Source organism: Danio aesculapii, chromosome 24 (genome assembly GCF_903798145.1).
Source record: "Danio aesculapii chromosome 24, fDanAes4.1, whole genome shotgun sequence".
In the NCBI taxonomy this organism is placed as follows: Eukaryota; Metazoa; Chordata; class Actinopteri; order Cypriniformes; family Danionidae; genus Danio; species Danio aesculapii.
This window is the reverse complement of record NC_079458.1, coordinates 4,800,064-4,824,824: the sequence shown is the minus strand read 5'-3', so window position 1 is coordinate 4,824,824 and position 24,761 is coordinate 4,800,064. Positions and strand designations below refer to the sequence as shown.

The 24,761-nt window shown below is 38.5% G+C and overlaps 1 protein-coding gene across 1 annotated transcript in view; it reads left to right on the top strand.

The window, feature by feature from the left end:
* rhbdl1 (rhomboid, veinlet-like 1 (Drosophila)) overlaps positions 1–19,732 on the top strand; it is a 53,538-nt gene extending 33,806 nt beyond the window's left edge. Inside the window, exons 4-7 of the mRNA XM_056451240.1 lie at positions 2,410–2,522; positions 11,031–11,131; positions 14,603–14,663; positions 18,698–19,732. Of these exons, the coding sequence (XP_056307215.1) occupies positions 2,410–2,522; positions 11,031–11,131; positions 14,603–14,663; positions 18,698–18,969 (547 nt within the window). The 3' untranslated portion in view covers positions 18,970–19,732. The remainder of the gene's footprint in view (positions 1–2,409; positions 2,523–11,030; positions 11,132–14,602; positions 14,664–18,697) is intronic.
* Positions 19,733–24,761: the final 5,029 nt, after the last annotated feature.

The window sequence follows — 24,761 nt, the reverse complement described above, 5'->3', positions numbered from 1 at the left end:
TAGTCATTTAGCAGACGCTTTTATCCAAAGCGACTTACAAATGAGGACAAGGAAGCAATTTACACAACTATAAGAGCAGCAGTGAACAAGCGCTATAGACAAGTTTCAGGTGTGTAAAGTCTAAGAAGCAAAGCATTAGTAATGTGGTGTTTTTTTGAGAGAGTACAGTTAGTGCTATAGCCAGAGAGGCAGTTACAGATTAGGAAGGAAAGTGGAGACTAAATAGTTGAGTTTTTAGTTGTTTCTTGAAGACAGCAAGTGACTCTGCTGTTCTGATGTAGTTAGGGAGTTCATTCCACCAACTGGGCAGATTGAATGTGAGAGTTCAGGAAAGTGATTTCTTCCCTCTTTGGGATGGAACCACGAGGCGACGTTCATTCACAGAACGCAAGTTTCTGGAGGGCACATACATCTGCAGAAGTGAGAGCAGATAAGAAGGAGCAAAGCCAGAGGTCGCTTTGTAAGCAAACATCAGAGCTTTGAATTTGATGCGAGCAGCAACTGGCAGCCAGTGCAAACGGGTGAGTAGTGGAGTGACATGTGCTCTTTTGGGTTCATCAAAGACCACTCGTGCTGCTGCGTTCTGAAGCAGCTGAAGAGATTTGATAGAGTTAGCTGGAAGCCCGGCTAGTAGAGAGTTGCAACAATCCAGTTTGGAGAGAACAAAAGCTTGAACAATGAGTTGAGCTGCATGTTCAGATAGGAAGGGTCGGACCTTTCTGATGTTATAGAGTGCGAATCTGCAAGATCGAGCAGTTCTAGAAATGTGCTCAGAGAAGTTTAGTTGGTCATCAATCGTTATTTAATGTTTAAAATGCAAATCCAATTAGATTCACTTTATTTGGTAAACAAAGCAAGTCTCATATAATATCTCTACTAAAAGACAGAAAAAAATACTGTACAAACTGCATTGTACATGAATCAGATGAACATTTTCATATTAGTCAATAATATTACTGTCATTAATTAAAACACTGAATAAATACAGATTTACACACATTTACATAAGTCAATAAACAGAATTAATGATGGGCTAAAAATCTGTGGAATTCTGCGCGTGTGGGCATAGATATGAGATCTGAACTGTAGTAATCTGTAGATATGTTTCCATGCTGAATCAATATATTGTAGTTATTATGGTTCTTCAGCTAATGTTTGTGAATGTGAAAGTTCTGCAAAGTTTGACAGTGGGACGTTAGTCTCCTGAGAGAAGTAAGCGTCATAATAAAGCGTTTCATCAGTCGACTCAACATGTTTTATAGAGTCGGGGATTCCTCATGACCTGTGTGTTTCTGTGATGTGTTTGAGCAGGATTAAACTCTTTCAAGATAAAAGACCAAACTCTGACTTTGGTCTCAGGCTGATGAGGATTCTAGAGTCGCTCGGTCTATATTTAGCCATTCAGACCTGCAGACACAACTAATGTCTCTCTCTTTCTGTGTGTGTGTGTCTGTGTTGTGTGTGTACACATCTGTGCTGTCTCTGTATGTGTTATGTTTGTGTGTGCAAATGTGTTGTCTGTGTGTGCATGTCTTTGTTGTCTCTGTGTGTTGTGCTGTGTGTGTGCAAATCTGTGTTGTTTCTGTATGTGCTGTGCGTTTGTGGATGTGTGCGCATGGTTGTGTGCATATGTGCATATCTATTTGGTTGTGTGTGTACATGTTTGCGTGTGTTTGTCTGTGTGTGTGCGCGCACGCATGTATTTTGTCTGTGTTTTTGTTGTCTTGCACATCTGTGTTGTCGCTGTGTGTGTGTCTGTGTGCATATCTGTTTTGCCTGTGTGTGTGTGTGTACATGTTTGTGCCATGAGTTTGTGTGTGTTTGTGTGTGTGTGTGTGTGTGCATATCTGTGTTGTCTCTAAATGTGCGATGTGTGTGTGTACATGTTTGTGCTGTGTGTGTGCATATCTGTGTTGTCTCTGAATGTGTTGTCTGTGTGTGTGTATGTGCTTGAATGTCTATGTTGCTTCTGTGTGTGTGTGTGTGTGTGTGTGTGTGTGCTTGAATGTCTATGTTACCTCTGTGTGTGTGTGTACATGTTTCTGCTATATGTTTGTGTGTATGTGTGTGCGTGCATATCTGTGTTGTCTTTGTGTTTGTGTACGTGTGTGTGTGTGTGAATGTCTATGATGTCTGTGTTTATGCACGTTTGTGTTGTCTCTGTGTTTGGGTGTGTGTATATCTGTGCATATACATGTCTGTGGGTCTCTGTTGTCTGTGTGTGTTTTGTGTGTGTGTATATGCACGTATCTGTGTTGTTGCATTGTGTGTGTGTGTGTGTGTGTGTGTGGTGTGTGTGTGTGGATGTCTGTTGCTTGTGTGTGCATGTGCATATCTGTGGTGTCTCTGTCTATGCGCGCATGTTTGTGTGTGCATATCTGTGTTGTGTGTGTGTGTGTGTGTGTGTAGGTTAGAGCAGTTGGGTTTTAACGCTCTCCTCCAGCTGATGATTGGGGTTCCTCTGGAAATGGTTCATGGGATTCTGAGGATCAGCCTGCTGTATATGGCAGGAGTCATCGCTGGTGAGTTTTATTTGTGTGTGTGTGTGTGTGTGTGTGTGTGTGTGTGTGTGTGTGTGTGTGTGTCCACATGCGTCTTGCTGTCCTTGCACTGTGACAAGTTCACCAGGAGAATGTGCTCATATTTATGATGGACATGTCACCAGCGGGCAATGACCTAATCAATAATCTCTGAATTATTCACACACACACACACACACACACACACACACACACACACACACACACACACACACACACACACACACACACACACACACACCAAAGCTGCAAATATACCACCTCTGGAGCCTGTGTGTCATGTAATAGAATATATTTACATTTTAATGCTAGTTATCCTGCTCTCTTTATTATGAAGCCAAGATATTCATGTGTGTGTTACTTTACATCAGGGGTATTACCAGGGTTTCACTTTAACCCTATTTCAACACAACTCAAGCAGCTAATCTAGTTGTCTTTTGGATGAGTGTGTTTGATTAATGCTTAATAATTAAAAACACAGTGGCTCAGTGGTTACCACTGTTGCCTCACAGCAAGAAGGTCACTGGTTCAAGTGCCGGCTGGGCCATTTGGAATTTCTGTGTGGAGTTTGCATGTTCTCCCCGTGTTGGCGTGGGTTTCTTTCGGGTGATCCGGTAAAACATATGCTGGAATTGTTGCCGGCTCATTCCACTGTGGCGACCCCTGATTAATATGGGACTAAGCTGAAGGAAAGTGAATGAATGAATTAAATCACTTCATATATTTTGATCTTTTTATTTATTATTTATGTATTTACATTATACTCAAGTTTATTTCTGCTTATAATCTATTATTTCATCACACGAAAGTTGGAATAAATTTGATAAAACATGGCAGCACGGTGGCTCAGTAAATAGGACTGTCGTCTTACAGCAGGTGTCACCAATCTCGGTCCTGGAGGGCCGGTGTCCCTGCAGGATTTTGCTCCAACTTGCCTAAACACACCTGCCTGATTGTTTCAAGTATGCCTAGTAAGACCTTGATTAGCTTGTTCAGGTGTGTTTGATTAGGGTTGGAGCTAAAATCTGCAGGACACCGGCTCTCCAGGAACAAGTTTGGTGATCCCTGTCTTACAGCAAGAAGGTCGCTGGTTCAAGTGCCGGCTGGGTCAGTTGGCATTTCTGTTTGCATGTTCTCCCTGTGTTGCCGTGGGTTTCCTCCGGGTGCTCCGGTTTCCCCCACAGTCCAAACACATGCGCTTAAGAATATGAGTGTTTATGAGTGTTTCCCAGTAGTGGGTTGCAGGTGGAAGGTCATCCGCTGTGTAAAACATATGCTGGAATAGTTGGCGGTTCATTCCACTGTGGTGACCCCTGATAAATAAGGGACTAAGCTGAAGGAAAATGAATGAATGTGTTTCTGTAAAACACGAATGTTCTGCAGAATTGAGTCTAATCAAGCTCTCTCTCTCGCTCTCTCTATTTCTCTCTCTCTCTCTCTCGTCTGTAATTATTGTTATTAAGTAATCCTGAAGACCTTGATTAGCTGCTTCACATCTGGTTAATTAGAGTACCTCCAAACCCCTGCAGGACACAGCCTTTCAGTCCAGAAATGGAGGAAAAACACTGTTATAAAACTCAACTGGCGCAAATGACTTGTAAACAGCGTTCTCCACGGGTCATTGAATATCTGGAATATTATTGAACTTTAACATGTTTATTTCAGACATTGAAAATCAGGGATTTTTTTTGTCCATATCAGGGAATATCAGAGATTTTAGCTTGTCACTTTAAACTTTAGTTCATTCATTCATTTTTTTTCGGCTTAGTCCCTTTATTAATCTGGGGTCGCCACAGCGGAATGAACCGCCAACTTATCTAGTATATGTTTTACACAGTGGATGCCCTTTCAGTCACAACCCATCACTGCGAAACACCCACACACTCTCATTCACACTTATACACTACAGACAATTTAGCTTATCCAACTCACCTATAGCGCGTGTGTTTGGACTGTGAGGGAAACTGGAGCACCCGGAGGAAACCCACGCCAACATGAGGAGATCATGCTAACTCCACACAGAAATGCCAAATGAACCCAGTCGAGGCTCAAACCAGAGACCTTCTTGCTGTGAGGCGACATCGCTACCCACCGCGCCACAGCCTTGAATTTGAGTTTTTATCGCATTGTTTCATGGCTGCTTTTCAGCTACATTTTATTCCTTTCATCAACTGTCAATCACTTAAAGTCACCATGAAATCTAAATTTACTCTTCTGATTTTATATGTACAGTCAGAATTATCAGTCCTCCTAAATTATTTGCCACCCTCTATATTATTTTTCCTCCAATGTCTGATTAACTGAAAGTTTTTTCAACACATTTCTAAATAAATAAATAATTTCTTACATTTATATAACATTTCTCTAGACACTCAAAGCACTTTACACATTAGAGGGGAATCTCCTCATACACCACCAGTGTGCAGCATCCACCTGGATGACGTGACGGCAGCCATATTGCGCCAGACTGCACACCACACACCAGACAGAGTGATGAAGCCAATAGACCCTTTTCACAATGACGTCACTTCACTTCCCCCTATCGGCAAAGCAGTGTATTTTTAGTTCTGGGTTACCATTGACTGAATGGGAGACTTCTCTGGAAAACTTACAACTGAAAATATTAACACTGCATCTCGTTATTATTTAAGGATGCTTTCACACCTAGACTTTTGTTTCGGAACCTGTCTCGTTTGCCCAGCTAGCGCGGTTCGTTTGGCATATGTGAAACCAGCAATCACGATCGGATCCGCGCCAAAACAATCGCTCCGAGATCGCCTGAATGAGGTGGTCTCGGCTCGATTGAAACGAACTCTGGAGCGGATCGATTGTAGTGAGAAAGCGATATGATCCGAGCCCGGCTATATCACAGTGTTTTATGGATATGTAATAGGCATACGGCTATTTGAAGAGAGAATTATGAGTGGGGCGGGAGTTCATTGCAGACATCCAAAATCTCCCAGAAGTTCCAGGAGTTTCCCACAAATGCACAGAGACTCCCGGATGCCAGCATACGAGTGATAATCTCCCGGAAATCGCACGTCTCCCTCCCGGTCCTCAAATACGTCTCGTACCCTTCTCACCCCTCCCCAACGCATCCCTCCTCGCTCTTCAGACACGTCGCGCGCACCTTGTCAAACACCAAAACACCACCCCCCCTTATTTTGCTAAATAAACCGTGAAACTCTGACCAATGTGAGGAGAGTTTACTCACACGTGACTTGTTTTAGCTATTTTGGTCCGTTTAGAAACTTTGCCGTATGAAAGCGAACCGCACCAAGAACAACGAGCAACAGTGTAACAATTTTAATCCCTGTTTCGAAACAAATGAACCGATTCACAGGTGTGAAAGCACCCTTAGTCTGTTAAAGTATTGGACGTGTCCAAATGTTTCTCTTTCAATACTGAACTGCTTTCTGAGTTTGAGGCTGCTTTCACACCTAGACTTTTGTTTCAGAACCTGTTTCGTTTGCCCAGTTAGCGCGGTTCGTTTTCCATATGTAAAACCAGCAATCGCATTTGGATCCACGCCAAATCAATTAGTCCGAGATCGTCTGAATGAGGTGGTCTCGGCTCGATTGAATCGAACTCTGGAGCGGATCGATTGTAGTGAGAAAGTGATAGGGGCGGGAGGTCATTCAAGACATCCCAAATCTCCCAGAAGTTCCGGGAGTCTCCCGCAAATGCACAGAGACTCCCGAATGGCCGCAAACGAGTGATAATCTCCCGGAAATCGTGTGTCTCCCTCCCGGTCCTCAAATACTTCGCATACCCTTCCGCTCTTCAGACACGTCGCACGCACCTTGTCAAACACTAAACCACCACCACCCCTGACAGCTGAGCGAGACTCTGCAAAATAAACCGTGAAACTCTGACCAATGTGAGGAGAGTTTACTCACACATGACTTGTTTTAGCTCTTTCGGTCTTTTCAGAAACTTTGCCGTGTAAAAGCGAACCGCACCAAGAACAACGAGCAACAATGTAACAATTTTAATCCCTGCTTCAGAACAAATGGACCAATTCACAGGTGTGAAAGCACCCTGAAAATGGTTGTTTAAGTTATTAAGTTATTAAGAATAGGAATAAGCTATTGTTTATCAAGAAAATGATATGTTTGCTCAATAATGATTTCATTTTTACTTTGATGCTGTTTTGAATATGAATTATTTGTTATGTTATGTTCCAGCATGAGTAAAACTCTTTATTCAATTTTCTCATATTATCTGGTATTTCATCTATAAATGCAATAAGTTTGATCATTTCTTATTTACTGATCCATTAATGTTTTTTTTTTTTTCACTTTCTCCGTTTGAATGAATTAAGACCTTTAGACAGTGTCCTGCCACCACCTACTGGATGGTTTTAATTTAATATCGGTATACACTTTACCTTAATTATCAATAAATTACATATAATTTCATAATCTAATAATACTTCATTTTAATCTTATAATGAATGTGCACTCTTCTTACTGTTAGAAAACAAGTACAGTGACAATCTAACCATATCTGTAGTATATTTACAGCTGACTGGATGAGTTCTCTATGGGGAGATCTGTGTATGCGGAAGTAAAGATACACTGTGTGGAGTAAAAACACACACTGCGTGACGTCATGTGAAAAAGGTCTGTTATGATATGGGGATGGTAGGCAAATTTAGCCTGGATGCCATTATTAAACCCCTACTCTTTTTCGAAGGACATCCAAGGGTTTTTAACAACCAGTGTCAGGACCCTCGGTTTAACGTCTCTTTCAAAAGACGGTGCTCACTGAGCAGTACAGAGTCCTCTTCACTAAACTGGGGCGTTAGGACCCACACAGACGGCAGGTTGAGTGCCCCCTGCTGGTCTCACTAACACCACTTGCGGCAGCAACCTAGCTTTCCCATGTGGTCTCTCATCTAGGTACTGACCGAGCACAACCCTGCTTAGCTTCAGTGGGCAACCAGAGTTGTAAAGAGCTAGCTTCTGGCTAAACATAATAGTTATAATAACTCCTTCCTAATTTATTTTATCCTTACCATGAGGATAGTACGTAATATTTTACTAGAGATTTCACAAGATACTAGTATTCAGCTTAAAGTGACGTTTAAAGGCTTAACTAGGTTAACTAGGCAAGTCATAGTTTAACAATGGTTTGTTCTGTAGACAATTAAAACAACAAATATTGTTTAAAGGGGATAATAATTGACCTTAAAATGTTTTTGTTTATTAAAAACTGCTTTTATTCTAGCCAAAATAAAACAAATGAGACTTTCTCCAGAAGAAAAAATATTATAGGAAATACTGTGAAAAATTCCTTGCTCTGTTAAACGTCCTTCGTGAGATATTGGAGGAAGAAATAAAAATTCAGAGGAGGACTCAATAATTGTGACTTCAACTGTATATATGAGACTCAGAAAATGAAGAATAGACTGAGAGAGTGTTATACGTGTGAGAAGAAAGAGTATGATGAAAATAAAACATAAAGAAGAGCAGAATGATGGAGTGTGAATGCTGAGCGCAGCAGAGCCGGTGTGGAGACACAGCTTATAGACAATCCGTCACACACACACTCCACATGCCAATATTCAATTATCTCAGCCGCTCCTGCTGTATTTTGCATGCATGTTCACTTTCCAGAGTACAGAATTAGCTTTACTGAATGTGGTTTTTGTGCCGCTGTGGATTTTAATGTCTATTTGGGGGTGGACACTTTTATAAATGTGCTAGTAAGCAGACGCTGAGCGATCACCTGGAACATCCGAGCAAATAATATATGTGACCCTGGAGTACAAAACCAGTGTTAAAGTACAAATCAAAACTAACCGTACTGATTTTGTCAGCTCACATTGCTAGTCTTGTGGTGAATAATTCATCTGTGCATGTCAGTAAGAAAAAAATTTATAGTTTGCCCTTGTAATCTTTAAGTGAAATCTGAAAATGCACTTCCTGTTCGTTTTCAGTTAAATTCTCAGATTAGGTCTGGCTGAGGTATTGGGCGTGGCTAACTTACTTAACCACACCCCTCTGACTGTCAGTTTTGTCAACAAACAGAAATGGTGAGGAGCAGGAGGAGTCTGTTAGGTTATAGTAACTCTACCCAAACTTTTTCCAGATCATTCTGAATGAAATGCCTACTTTACTACATCCAATCAGCTCGCAGTTAAAAAAACAAGCCACGCCCACTGTTTTCTCGTTTAATATTCCATTTCGTCACAATACAGGAAAAAAAACAGTTGCAGCTTCCGGTTCATGTGGACTTTAATTTGCACGTGTGTATTTTTGACAATAACCAAAAGTACATTGTATGAACCTAAATGATCGATTTTTCTTTTCTGCAACATATCAATCAATGCAACATATCAACAATACAATATTATGTTCCTTAAAGATTATTTAGACATTTTCTACTGTAAATATATCAAAACTTTATTCTTGTTTAATAATATGGATTGCTAGAGACTTCATTTAGACGACTTTAAATGATTTTTTTCTCACTATTTTTTTTTGCACCTTCAGATTCCAGATATTTAAATAGTTATAGTTGTATCTCAGCAAAATATTGTCATATCCTCACAAATCATACATCAATGAAACACATATTTATTCAGCTTAAAAGTGAAAAATCTACATTTTTAAAAAATGACACTTTGGTTTTGCGTTCCCGGGGCACATATACTGTGACTTGAAATCTTTTTATTCATATTACCTCATTGTCAGATAACCAAATTGTCAGATTACCTCCATAAACCCATCCTGTACCATACACACACATGATGTCATCGTTTTTAAAGATTTTCGGGTTTTAAAACCATATGGAAATCTGATATATGGCAATATATGCAAATTTCATATTACACACAAGTTCATATTCAAATTTCACATATATAAAAGAGATGTATATATGTTATATATTATAATTATATATTACAAATATTAAAGCTATATTTTATATGTTCATATACGGTTGAAGTCAGAATTATGAGCCCACCTGAATTATTAGCCCCCCTGTTTATTTTTTTCCCCAATTTCTGTTTAACGGAAATATTTTTTCAGCACATTTATGAACATAATAATTTTAATAACTCATAATTACTGATTATTTTATCTTTGCCATGATGACAGTAAATAATATTTCACTAGATATTTTTCAAGACACTTCCTTACAGCTTAAAGTGACATTTAAAGGCTTAACTAGGTTAACTAGGTTAATTAGACAGGTTAGGGTAATTAGGTGAGTTATTGTATAATGATGGTTTGTTCTGTAGACTATCGGAAAATATATAGTGTAAGGGGGCTAATAATATTACCCTTAAAATGTTTATTAAAAAATTAAAAACTGCTTTTATTCTAGCCGAAATAAAACAAATAAGACTTTCTTCAGAAGAAAAAATATTATAGGAAATACTGTGAAAAATTCCTGTTAAACATCATTTGGGAAATATTTAAAAAATAAATAAAAGGAGGGTTAATAATTCTGACTTCAACTGTATTGCCTTGTATATAATATATATATATATATAATATATTTTCTTGCTTGAAAAAATATATATGTAAGCGGCCATTTTTGCTATATTTTTTAAGTATCGCAAATACATATTTTTTCAAATATTTAAAAAAAAATTTGCATATATGATAAATATGTGAAATCCATATATGAACTTGTATGTCATTTGTGTAATTTGCACATATTTATATGTATCAGATTCCTATATAGGCATCGTTTGCAAAAAAAAAATCGTGTATACGAATAGACAAAATGCATAAAATGTTCTTGTTTTTGTCTGAAAATGTTATTTAAAGGGGATATATTATGCAAAAATCATTTTATAAGAGGTTTGAACACAGTTAAGTGGCATCAGTCTTTGAATATAACCAGCATCTAATGGTAAAATTAATTAATTCTATTTGTATAATCACACTTGATAAAAACAGTCTGCAGAAACACTTTGATTGACATTCTCCCTTTGTACATGTCATCAGAAGGGGAAAGCCCCGCCCACTAGTGACCATCTCTCCCTCATTAGCATAGGATGTTAGTTTTGTTTTTTAAATTTGCCGCTATGCAGTAACAGACATCTGTAGCTCCGCCCTCTTTTAAAAAGAGCACATCTCATTTGAATTTAAAGCGACAGTCATCAAATCACCACAATTAGGATCAGTTTTTTAGGTGCAGTTTCGAATACAACAATATTTGTGTGGAATTTTGAGCTGAAACCTCACATAAACACACTAGGTGACATACAGACATTTGTAGCTCCGCCCTCTTTTAAAAAGAGGACAGTCTCATTTGAATTTAAAGCGACAGTCACCAAAATGGCACGATTAGAGGATCAAAACCTAAAAGGGTCAGTTTCAGAGAGTTATAAAACATTATTGGTGTGGTAGTTTCAGCTGAAACTTCACATACATGCTCTAGAGACATCAGAGACTTATTTTACAGCTTGTAAACAAAGAGGCATAATAAGTCCCCTTTAAACAGCCCCTAATTTTCTCTGTGTTTTCTCAGGTTCACTGACGGTCTCCATCACAGACATGCGGGCTCCAGTGGTCGGTGGCTCAGGCGGGGTCTACGCTCTCTGCTCGGCACATCTCGCCAACGTGGTCATGGTAAACCAACCTAACTGCTGCCATTGCGGCTTCTGAATCAGACTGAGTGAACAGGGTAAATCAGGCAGAGTGACAGAGAATGAATCTCTCCAGAGGCTTTATATTGCGGCTTCCCTAAAGATCAAAGGGTCTCTAATCACCCGCACACAGACAGACACAAACAGGCCTCAGAGAGTCATAAAGTCTGTTTAGCGTCTGCCGCTGCTGATGGATGCGTCTACAGACACACAGACGCTCTTGTGGGAATATAAGAGCCTTTTAATCTGTGTGAGAGGAATTTAAGGAATGTTCTGGATCCGGTACAGATTGAGCTCTGTGATGTATTGCGTGCAAGAAACTACAGAAAAACCGATTCAGTTCATTTGTCATTTGTGCAGCTGAGTGGACAGAAAGAAAGTCGCTGGTTCGAGTCCAGGCTGGGTCAGTTGGCATTTCTGTGTGGAGTTTGCATATTCTCCCTGTGTTGGGCGTGGGTTTCCTCCGGGTGCTCCGGTTTCCTCCACAGACCAAACACGTGTTATAGGTGAATTGGATGAACTAAATGGTCCGTAGCATATGAGTGTGTGTGAATGTGAGAGTGTATGAGTGTTTCCCAGTTCTGGGTTGCAGCTGGAAGGGCATCCGCTGTGTAAAACAAATGCTGCATAAGTTGGTGGTTTATTCTGCTGTGGCAGCCCCTGATTAATAAGCGACTAAACCGATGGAAAATGAATGAATGAATGAATGAATGTAGTTTCACCTGGAAATGAACAATTTTGTCAACAGTTAAGATGTAAGTCGACATGAATCAGAACTCATCAGCAGTATGAATAGCTGTTTAAGCAGACTTCGTTTGGCTCTAAAATGGTGCGTGATGCTCACTTTCACACGTCTCTAGAGAGAAATCAGTTGTTTTACTGGAGTTATGATGTTTTTAACGTCATAAAATGAGGTCAAAATTAGATTTAAAAATGTAAAAATGAAACATGAGCTGAAGATAAAATTATTAGCCTTCCTTCTTTGAAATTTGAATTCTTTTTCAGATGTTTCCTGAGGGATGTTTGATAGAGGAAGGATATTAGCACAGTATTTTCTATAATATTTTTTCCTTCCTGAAAAAGAAGGATTTCAATTCAATTGGCTGGAATAAAAGCAGATTTTTATATATATTTTTTAAATCATTCAATTTTATTAGCCCCCTTAAGAAATGATTATTTTGGCTACAAAACAAACCACTGTTGGCTTACCTAATTAGCCAAAGTTACCTAGTTAACCTAATTAACCTAGTTAAGCCTAGGGATATCCCTTGCCCTCTAGTCCGAGTCATTTGATATTGAGTATCTAGCGATACCGAAACCCGATCCGATCAGGGCCGGAGTGGGACTCCTTTTCAGCCCTGGAGTTTTAAGCCTTAGACCGGCCCACCTCAGTTCACGACTGACTATATTAAAATAAGGTAATTTCCAATTGAGTTTCTAATGACACTATCATGTCTTTTCAAGGAAACAGCTGCTTTAGAACTTCAAATGTTTTTCATAAATATGAGAACATTAAAGGGTAGCTAAATCTCCAACACTATTCTTTAAAACATCACAATGTCCTTTCCTATATCTGAATATATAATCTGTGCAAAATTCTTTAAATATATCCCGTCCTTTGTAATGGTGGTCACAAAAGTGGAAGAGAAATGGTGGAAGAAAAAAGTATTGCGCTGTCATCTATTGCACTGTCGACTGTTTTAACCACAGTATTACTTTCTATTGATGGCTTCATCTTTTTGTCCCCTTTTTAGATTTCTGATCAAATTATGACAGATTTATTAATGTAGTGAATCATCTGATTTTCATTAAGCAGGTGTATTATTCATTAATATTAATTATTCGAATTCTTATATTCACTAAGGTGTCGCTGTTTGGGGTCAAATGATAGTTACATCATTATTAACCTGCAGGCTGCATTTTGCTCACGGGCCGAGAGAAAATAAATAAAAAGAGCGGAGCTGCGGCAAAATAATGAATAAAAAGAGTGAGGCTATGCTCAAATACATAAATAAATGAAAAAAGTGCGACTGCTGAGAGTGCAAGCAGCTAGGGACAACAGCCTTCGCGGCCAAAAAACAGGCCGGGCCACCGGGAATTCTCCCAGTCCTCCCAAGTAGCCAGTCCGGGCCTGGATCTGATACTTCTATAATACATAAAAAAAGAATAAAGAAAAGCGAAGAAACAGATCCAGGATGTTCCTTATTCTTTATTTAATTCATCTTATTTTAACCTTCAACAACTCTGTTACAAACAGAGCACTTCTATGAGGTGACTTGAACAATTAAGTAATAAATAACACCAATTCTTCACTTTTGGACTTTAGTGCAACATTAGATATAAAAAAAACTAATAGCAGCACAACCTTAAATACCCGACAGGCAATCCAAAGTTTACATATCTCACAATGTTGGCAATGTTGTCGTCATCAACTTTATAATACCTCCAGACCGCAGACATTCTCGCGCTTTCCACTTTAAGCTGCTTCGTGTTCTACTTTGCATTCATTAACCAATAGTGCCTCTGCAACAAAGTGATGTCAAGCCAGACGCGCTGCTGTTTCTGTGTGGTCACGAAAGAGGTCTAACTCTGTGACACCGCATAACTAAAGATGTGTTAAAACATAATGAGAATGTATATACAGTTGAAGTCAGAATTATTAGCCCCCCTTTGATTTTTTTTATTTTTATTTTTTAAAATATTTCCCAAATGATGTTTAACAGAGCAAGGAAATTTTCACAGTTTGTCTGATAATATTTTTTCTTCTGGAGAAAGTCTTATTTGTTTTATTTCGGCTAGAATAAAAGCAGCTTTTAATTTAAAAAAAAATATTTTAATATAATTAGCCCCTTTAAGCTTTATTTTTTTCCCGATAGTCTACAGAACAAACCATCGTTATACAACAACTTGCCTAATTACCCTAACCTGCCTAGTTAACCTAATTAACCTAGTTAAGCCTTTAAATGTCACTTTAAGCTGTATAGAAGCTAATCTAGTCTAATATTATTTACTGTCATCATGGCAAAGATAAAATAAATCAGTTATTAGAAATGAGCTATTAAAACTATTATGATTAGAAATGTGTTGGAAAAAGTCTCTCCGTTAAACAGAAATTGGCATATATTGAATATATATGAATATATATTCAAGTCCTGATCGGGAGGTAACCGCGTGAACGACCCGATTTCCGATCATGTGATCGGATCTGAACATCCCTAAGCCTTAAATTACAATTTGAACTGAATACTAGAATCTTGCAAGATAACAAGTTTATCTACTATTATGGTTAAAATGTTTGTAAAAATCTCTCCGTTAAACAGCACTTGGCAAATATTTGTAAAAAATTTAAATTCATTGGAGAGCTAATAATTTTGCCTTCAACTGTGTTTTATGAATTAATTGTTTATAATAAAACCCGTAACACAATTTTAACACCCTTTTTTCCATGTTTCAGAACTGGGCCGGAATGAAGTGTCCATATAAGCTGCTGCGGATGATTCTTGCACTTGTTTGCAGTAAGTATTGTCCCTCACAGAGTGCACATAGTGATATTGCAGGCTTTTGGAAAGGAGGCGGGGAGCAGCAGCTCATTTGCATATAAATAGACACACAAAAACAGCATACTTGTGCTTAAACTTTAAGGTGCTGTATGTAAGTTTTGACTCTTCTAAAGCATAAAAATATTATAATATGTTTGCAGGTGTTTAAGAAACATGCTAAGTAAACATATTTGTTTATCTGAAAAATACTGCTAAAGTCAGTTATTCTGCTTTGAAGTGTGTGTTCCGTGTCGGAACGTCTGACTTTGTTTGGGTCATTGTAACTCCGCCCACTGCCAGTTTAACCAATTATATTTTGACCCCCCATGGTTGTCTTGGTGGAAAACACACGTATTTAATTTCAGTCCTGAAGGCTGCCTCAATTTATGCAGGCACAATTGAAAATGCAACCTCTGGAGCACAGCAGCAACCTCTAAAATGAAATGCAGATTCAGAGTTATAGAAGTCTAAATCAATTTAATTAGCAAATAATATAAATAAATCAAGGGTGGCGCAGTGGGTTGCACAATCGCCTCACAGCAAGAAGGTCGCTGATTCGAACCTTGGCTGGGTCAGTTGGCGTTTCTGTGTGGAGTTTGCATGTTCTCCCCGTGTTGGCGTGGGTTTCCTCCGGGTGCTCCGGTTTCCCCCACAGTCCAAACACATGCGCTATAGGGGAATTGGGTATGCTAAAATTGACTAGTGTATGTGTGTGAATGAGTGGGTATGGATGTTTCCCAGTGATGGGTTGCAGCTGGAAGGGCATCCGCTGTGTAAAACATGTGCTGGATAAGCTGGCGGTTCATTCCGCTGTGGCGACCCCAGATTAATAAAGGCACTAAGCTGAAAAGAAAATGAATGAATGAATATGTCAAGTGCACACATTGGGTGGGCAGCTTACAGTGAAAGGGGCCGTTCACACAGAATACATTTTTCCATTCCAATGTGCTGCTTTATTATGAATTTTCTGTGTAAACAGATACTTGACAGACGTGTACATGTATGCTCGAATCTTGAAGCGCACACAAGCGCCATGTTTTTAGATGTCGTGAGAAGTTAAAAGAACTTACACATTTACACACAGTGCTGATCATCACTGTCAGTTCCACAGCAGTGGACCAATAAGAACTCAGAGCTGGGACAATCGCTGCAAGTTTCTGTTTAAAGGTGTTTGGTGGCTGTTTCCAGATACTTTTGTGATTTATGATGTGCTTTTTTAAAAACCATTAGGCACACTCGTGATCTGTTGGTGTCAATCTGGCAACCTGTGTTTACATCGAGTAGTCTGAGACACCACAGGCTGAAAGAAAAAAAACTCCAATATTTTAAATTTGCACTGCAATCAATCCTACATACTGCACCTTTAACAAAGATCTATTATGTCTCCGATGAGCCTAGTGTGCCTATGTAAGGTTTCAGCTCAAAATACCACACAAATATTGTTTTATAACTCTTCGAAACTGCGCCTTTGATCCTAATTGTGGAGTTTTAGTGACTGCCGCTTTAAATTCAAATGAGATTGTGCTTTTCAAAAAGAGGGTGGAGCTACAGATGTCTATGGCTGTATCTCAATTCCAAGAAAGCAGAGACTGACTTGCGTTGATGTGAAGACCGGTCTTGCCAGGTGTCTTCGGAGGAATGAACTCGGGATACCACGAGAACAGAGAACGCGTCCTGTGAGAATTGAGATGCTGCGTTCTTCCTGATGGTCACATGACCTTCACATGGTTTTTTATGGAAAATTATTTAAACATTACAGCATTTATACAACGATTTGGTGTTTTCCCCCTTTTCAAAGTATACTCTCTGCATAAAGACCTTACAAATATACGTTACACAATATAAATAAAACAGATTTTAATACGAATCTTAGCAAATAAACACCCTTAATGTGTTTATTCCTTTATTAAGATTTTCATGGTAATGCTTACTTTCACCGTCTCATTTAGGGAAACTCCTGAGATAAATATGTTATGCCTCTGAACTTTAATAATAATCCTATATAAAATTCTGCGCTTCCCACCTCCAGTCGCAATGACTTCTGGGACTTCTTGAGCGAGTTCGGTGCTCAAGTCTGCAATATCAAGAACACATCTGTAAACTTTCACGTATCCTCCATTCTTGCGGTCTTGAGTATTGAAACTGAACTTTAGCAGTTGATGATGACGTTACTCGAGAACACGACGATGCAAGATTGCTGAAGAACGCATATTGAGAAACAGCCTATGTGTCAGCATAGTGGCCGATTCAAAAACAAGACTAACGTCCTACACTCTCAGAAATAAAGGTACGCGAGCGGTCACTGGGGTGGTACCTTTTCAAAAGGTACACATTTGTACTTAAAGGGTCCATATTGCTACCTCAAAAGTATATATTAGTACTATAGGTGGGCATAGATTAATTTTTTTAATCTAGATTAATTTTGAAATTAATCTAGATTAAAATGTCTCATTTGAATTCTGGCATTCAGAATATGTGTGCTACCCAAATAATAAGTCTTTGAGAATGGGTTTCTCAAGCCAGGTGGTGCATTAGACCAGGGGCTCATCTCCTGTTTCCAAAATGCATCACAAACTGCTTGAGATGCTGTTCTACTATGATAATTGGTGATGAAAATGAATGTTCAATAAGATGTGCTTGTGTTTACTCACTGTTTATTCAATTAAACATGAATGTTGAACTGTAGGCCTACATAAGCTCCAAACAGCGATTTCATACTTGCTTTTGATGTACGCACATACAGAAAATGCTGCTTCTCAATGCCAAGTTCACAGAGCCCTGACGGTGTGTTAAACATTGAGTATGTTTACATGGGCAACAATACTTTAATACGATTTTAATATGATTAAGAGTCTACCATGTAAACAGAGATTTTTGATTACCTTAATGCGACTAAAGTCATAACTGAACTAAACAGAAATGGAATTAAGACATGTGGAGTGCAGATATTAGTGGTATTACTGAAGTAAACACTGCAATCAAACTATTACCGTCATGTAGGACTTTTCGCCATATTTTCCGACAAGTTCCACACACGAGGCTGTCAGTAAAGGGCCGCACACAAAACACACACACACACACAAAACACGCACCCACACACACCGCGAAAGATTAATAGTTTGGCGAGCGTTACTACATTCTATAACACTCTCACCAGTCCTTGCTCCTCATTTGCGTCTAATACCCCAGCTTGTCATGACCACATGGATGAAATATTCATGAGTTATAGTGAAACTGCCGAACTGCAGCTAAAGTCAGGCATCTTGCTGATTTGATTCAGAAGGGAACTTGTTTGTCAGACGGCTCACCGGTCAGGTATACATCAGCGCTAAATATCAAGGTGAAAGTCATCATAGCTTGCGTAGAATAGACCCAGCTCCCAACCCAACTTTGAGAATAGGCTAACGGCGATATTTTTTTATCGCGCGATAAGAGTCTTGCATTAACGTGCTGCGATAACGGCCCGATAACGGCCCAGCACTAATTAGTACCTATAAAATTTTAAGAGGAACACTTTTGTACTATTTAAGTACTAATATGTATCATTGAAGTATTAATATGGACCTTTTAGGCACAAATTTGTACCTTTTTGAAAAAGTATTACCCCAGTGACCGCTCGCGTACCTTTATTTCTGAGAGTGTATGCTAATGTGGGAGAGATCATCACTAGTGGGCGGGGCTTTTTTCCCTCTGATGATGCACACAAAGGCAGAATGTCAATCAGAGTGTTTCTGCAGACTGTTTTTAATCAAGTCTGATTATAAAAATAGAATGAATTAAACTATTAATTAATAGAGGCTGGTTATTTTCACATACTGCTGCCACACAACTGTGTTTAAACCTCTTATTAAAGTGATTTTTGCGTAATAGAGAGATTCTGGAGACACAAGACTTAAATACCACGTGTTGTAAAATATAAATAATTGTGTATTAATTAATTTCTGATGTCCACGCATACCAAAATAAGCATAAACACGGTAGAATGCTGTTCCTCTTTCTGTCATTTCCAGTGAGTTCAGAAGTGGGCCGTGCCGTTTGGCTGCGCTTCTCTCCACCCTTGCCCTCCTCCGGCCCGCAGCCCAGTTTCATGGCTCATCTGTCGGGCGCAGTGGTGGGCATCAGCATGGGGCTGCTGATCCTGCGCAGCTACGAGGAGTCTCTGCATAAACAGTGCTCCTGGTGGGTGCTCATCTTCTCCTTCATCACCTTCCTCCTCTTCGCCATCTTCTGGAACATTTTCGCTTACGAGCTGCTCGGGGTACAGATCCCGCCCCCTCCCTGATGACACGCCCACGCTGGTGGAAAGCCACGCCCCTCCAAAAAAAATCCGACCTCAGTGTATTCCGCTCGACCAGCAGCGGATGTAAAAAATGGATGTGCAAACAGGAAGAGGTGTGAAATGAAACGAAACGCATACTCACATTCCATACTGAAGAACATAACCGGCGTGGTATTTTTAATGAACACTCGGAGGCAGCTCAAGGGTCCGGCGAGCTTATTTGAACAGACCGTCAGTACATCTTACAACACACACACACACATACACACATGCATACATATCAGATTTGTGTGAATTCAGCCTGAGGCTCATTCATGATGCCTTTCTGTATTGTTTTGATTTAACAGCCTCATCTAAGCCTGTTATGCGTTACAGATACCATCCGTAGTAGATGAAACGCCATCACTTCAACTAGGAATCTCGCTGACTCAAAAAACAAAGCCTTACGATTGAAGACACGGTCCTCTATGAGGTATGAGGTTGTAGCTAATATCACTCAACGCTGTTTGTTGAGGGATCAGTGAACTTTTTTTTCAGTCTTAACATGGTAAAACTTGTTTCAAAGTGATGTTTCTTGCTTTAGTTAAGGATTAGCTCGGTTCCAAATCATAGTGTGCTGTCTATGTAGGCAGCATGGTGTAGACATGTATTATGTTGCCTTCTAAGATAACTTATTTTTGTCAAATATGCCCCAGAATGTTTCGCAACAAGCTACAATATATAGTCATTAATATGAATAAAATATGTATATAATTTGTACATTTATCACAACAAGCTACACAATTATTATATAATAATTATGAATAAAATGTGTATATAATTTGTACATTTTTTAAAAATTTATCTCGCAAAGGCTGCATTTATTTGATCAAAAATGCAGTAAGAACGTAATACTATTACAACTATTTTTTAACATTTTTAATTATTTCTTCTAATATGCTAATTAGTGGTGCTCAAGAAACATTTCTTATTGTTATCAACTTTTTTGACGATTTATTGGAAAGAAATGTTTCGTAGCGTTTTACTGTCAACAAGATGTCACTTTTGATCAGTTTACTGCATCATTGCCGAATAATTGTAATAATAATAACGCTATATGTAAAATACATGTTATTAGCGACACCGGTGGCCATTTTATGAATTGCAGCAAAAATCGACTTTTATTTTTAATAGTCCTAAAAGTATTGTTTTGTAATTTTTAGCACTGTATTGGAGAAATTACGTTTGTGTATAGTCAAAAACTATAGAATACACAAGACGTGTCACTCGTATAGTTTTGAATGGGGAAAAGTGTAACGGTAAATATGGCGAATAAAGTCCCACCTTCTAATACAGGAGCCAACCATTGATTGATATATGGTGAATAAAACCCGCTTTCTAGTACAGGAGCCAATCATCGATTGATATTTGGTGAATAAAGCCTGCCTTCTAGTACAAGAGCCAATCATCGATCGATATATGGTGAATAAAGCCCGCCTTCTAGTACAAGAGCCAATCATTGATCGATATATGGTGAATAAAGCCCGCTTTCTAGTACAGGAGCCAATCATCAATTGTTATACGTCAAAAAATGCCCGCCTTCTTGTACAAGCAGGGGCGTAGCAACTGTCTCACTTTTAGAGACAGACCATTTAGAAACAAGTGATTATTAATTATATGAACGTATGATCTCATACAGCCGCCCCCCCCCCCCCCCACTTTTATAATGTCCGTTACGCCCCTGTGTTCAAGAGCCAATCATCAATCGATATATGGTGAATAAAGCCCGCCTTCTAGTACAAGAGCCAATCATCGATCGATATATGGTGAATAAAGCCCGCCTTCTAGTACAAGAGCCAATCATCGATCGATATATAACGAATAAAGACTGCCTTCTAGTACAAGAGCCAATCATCGATCGATATATGGCGAATAAAGCCCGCCTTCTAGTACAAGAGCCAATCATCGATCGATATATGGCGAATAAAGCCCGCCTTCTAGTACAAGAGCCAATCATCGATCGATATATAAAGAATAAAGCCCGCCTTCTAGTACAAGAGCCAATCATCGATTGATATATGACGAATAAAGCCCGCCTTCCAGTACAAGAGCCAATCATCGATTGATATATGACGAATAAAGCCCGCCTTCTAGTACAAGAGCCAATCATCGATCGATATATGGCGAATAAAGCCCGCCTTCTAGTACAAGAGCCTATCATCGATCGATATATGACAAATAAAGACTGCCTTCTAGTACAAGAGCCAATCATCGATCGATATATGGCGAATAAAGCCCGCCTTCTAGTACAAGAGCCAATCATCGATCGATATATGAAGAATAAAGCCCGCCTTCTAGTACAAGAGCCAATCATAGATCGATATATGGTGAATAAAGCCCGCCTTCTAGTACAAGAGCCAATCATCGATCGATATATGGCGAATAAGGCCCGCATCATAGTACAGGAGCCAATCAGCAATCGCTATAGACTGACAATACTTCAGGGGTGGGGCTCAAGCCAGCCATGAGTTTCTGCATATTTTGTGTGATTCGAATGTTTAGAAATGAAACTAAAGACACAGTCGTTATTTAATTTATAAGACTCACATATAAGACTCACTTATTATATAATTATAATAAGACTTTGGCTTGTATTCTAAAACAGCTTCCATTCCATGCACCCTTAGAAGGCAGCTGCCTATGTAGGGAGCTCACTAGGTTTTGGAACAGAGTCAACATTGAAACACATAAACACGAGACAGTAGGTTTGGAGTTTACAAGCCAATACATCTGTGGTGCACAGTTATGATTTCTGCAGTTTTTGCTGTGCTGATTGCAGTTGTTATGGAAACTGCCGTAACATAATTAAAGATGATTTCGACATGGAAACGAGTGTCAAGACCACTAGTACAAAAATCCAGTCACAGGGACGTTCTGTTTGCCTAGCTAATACTGATGATCGTGATTGGATTTAGCATTTTCATTAGACATCATAACACTTTGACAAAGGAAACGTACAAAATTCAGTAGTGCCAAGTTATCATTCGCTAAGCTGCTAAAAGAGGGAAATAATGAAATCGCTAAGGGAAAGATTTGTATAAGATTGCTGTGTTCTGACTTGATTTCTTTTCATTTTCGAAAAGCTCGACCGTGTGTCTATTTAATGTTGTGGATTTTTATGCCATAGTCCTATATTTATATCTATTCAGAGTGGCTATTGTTGTTGGATTATTGTGGAGTGTTTAAAGATCGTCTTAAACTGAGGGTGCGGTAATGATGAGGAGGATTTACACTGAAACAGAAAGTGCTGGAAGATGAGAAGCAAAGAAAATTAATCATACTAAATGTTTAATTAATGGACTCTGCTGTGCCCAAAGGTCACGTTATGTAATATAACACGTTAAAGAGACAGTTTAGCCAAAAAAATGAACATTTGCTGTTTAATTTCCTTAATCTGAGGACATCCAAAATGTAGGTGACTTTATTTTTCTGTCACTCAGTCATTAAAGAAGATTTTAGCTGAAAATGTGGTCATTTAGGATACTTAAAATGCAAGTCAATGGCTATCAGCATTTTGAAATAAAAAAAACACATACAGGTGAAACTAAATGAATACCTGTGGCTGCTGGTGATACATAGAGGTCTTATGAAGAGAAACTATCAGTCTGCGCAAGAAACTGAACATTATTTGCTTTAACTCAACTTAGAAGTCACGGATATTAATTTTGCTCTATCTGTATAAGTTTATTTACTCATAAAAGGCTGGTAATTCTTTAACGAACACTCCATTTTTTGGGGAAATTTGCTCTTTTTACCATTTCTAAATCCATTCAGCTGATCTTAGGGTCTGGCCGGAGCACTTTTAGCTTAGCTTAGCACAAATCATTGAATCAGATTAGACCATTAGCATCTCACTTGAAATAATTCAAAAAAAGAAGCAGCATCAAGCTTTAAATAGGAAAACTATCGATTTTTTTATTTTTATATTGGAGGGAGATGTTAATCGTCTAAGCCGATTTAATGATTTATGCTTTGCTATGCTAAAATGCTCCCACCAGGCCCAAAGATCGGCTGAATGGATTCAGAAATGGTAAAGCTCTAGTGTTTAACTCTAGGGGAATTATAAAATAAGCCTATTTCCATAAGTGGAGTGTTTCTTCAAATGCAAGTCAATGGCTGTCAGCTTTGATAGTCAAAAAAAAAAAAAAAAACAACACACATACAGGTGAAACTAAATTAATACCTGTGGCTCCTGATGATATATTGAAGTCTTATGAGGAGAAACTATCAGTCTGCGCAAGAAACTGAACATCATTTGCTTCAACTTAGCTTAGAAGTCATGGGTATTAATTTAGTTTTACCTGTATATGTCTCAAAGTGCTGGTAATCCTGAAACGAACACTCCATTTTTTTTTTGGAAATATACTCATTTTACCATTTCTGAATCCATTCAGCTGAACTTAGGATCTGGCGGGAGCACTTTTAGCTTAGCTTAGCATAAATCATTGAATCGGATTAGACCATTAGCTTCTCACTCAAAATAATTGTAAAAAATAAGAAGCGTCAAGCTTTAAATAGGAAAATTATCTTTTTTGAATTTTTGAAGGGAGATGCTAATGGTCTAATCCGATTCAATGATTTATGCTAAGCTAAGCTAAAATACCCCTGCCAGACCCAGAGATAAGCTGAATGGATTTAAAAATAGTAAAACTCTAGTGTTTAACTCTAAGGGTATTATAAAAAAAGCCTATTTACATTAAAAATCCATCTGCTCAAGAAACTGAACATTATTTGCTTCAACTCAACTTGGAAGTCATGAATATTCATTTAGTTTTATCTATATATGTTTTTTTTACTCCCAAAGTGCTGGTAATCCTTAAACAAACACTTTTTACAGCGTCCTTAGAGTTTAACAGTCGAGTTTTATAATTTCTGAATCCATTCAGACGATCTTAGGTCTGGCGGGAGCACTTTTAGTTTAGCTTAGCATAGATCATTGAATCGTATTAGACCATTAGCATCTCCCTCGAAATGATTCTAAAAAGAAGTGTCAAGCTTTAAACAGAAAAACTATGGATTTAAAAAAAAATTGGAGGGAGATGCTAATCATCTAATCCAATTCAATGATTTTTGCTAAGCTAAACTAAAATGCTCCTGCCAGACCCGGAGATCAGCTGAATGGATTCAGAAACGGTAAAACACTAGTGTTTAACTGTAGGGGAATTATAAAATAAGACCATTTCCAAAAAAAGGTTTCCTTTAAATGGAATTTAAATAGAATTCACCATGTTTCTAGCTAAAATATGATGTTTTACCTAAGGTAAAAGCCAAATCTTGCATGTCTTATGTGACTAAATTAACAGCAGATTTCATTTTAACAATGCTTTTAAGAGAAAGCAAGTTATTCAAATCAGGATGAAACAGCACTCATAACCTATTTTACTGGACAGGACGGGATTGTTGAGGAGAATATATACTAGAAATGGTTATTTCAGTAATAACGGTTTTAAATGTTCTTTTCCAGCAAGCATTTGTGCAGTTCCTCTAATATTCGCCTGGCTGGCACGTTTAGACAGGTGAAAAACGACAAGCTGATGAATATTTATTAGACATGCATATAAACAGTTAGATAGCTGTTACATTGAAGAAAAATGGAGAGATAGAGCAGAGAATGCTAGATGTATTATTTCTGAACACTCATTAATTGGATGCTGGAAGTGTGTGTGTGTGTGTGTGTGTGTTAAAGATGCTTTAATGTGCTGTATGATCTGTTGGTTTTCAGACTGTTACAGCAGACATACTGTAGTCTCTGAGTC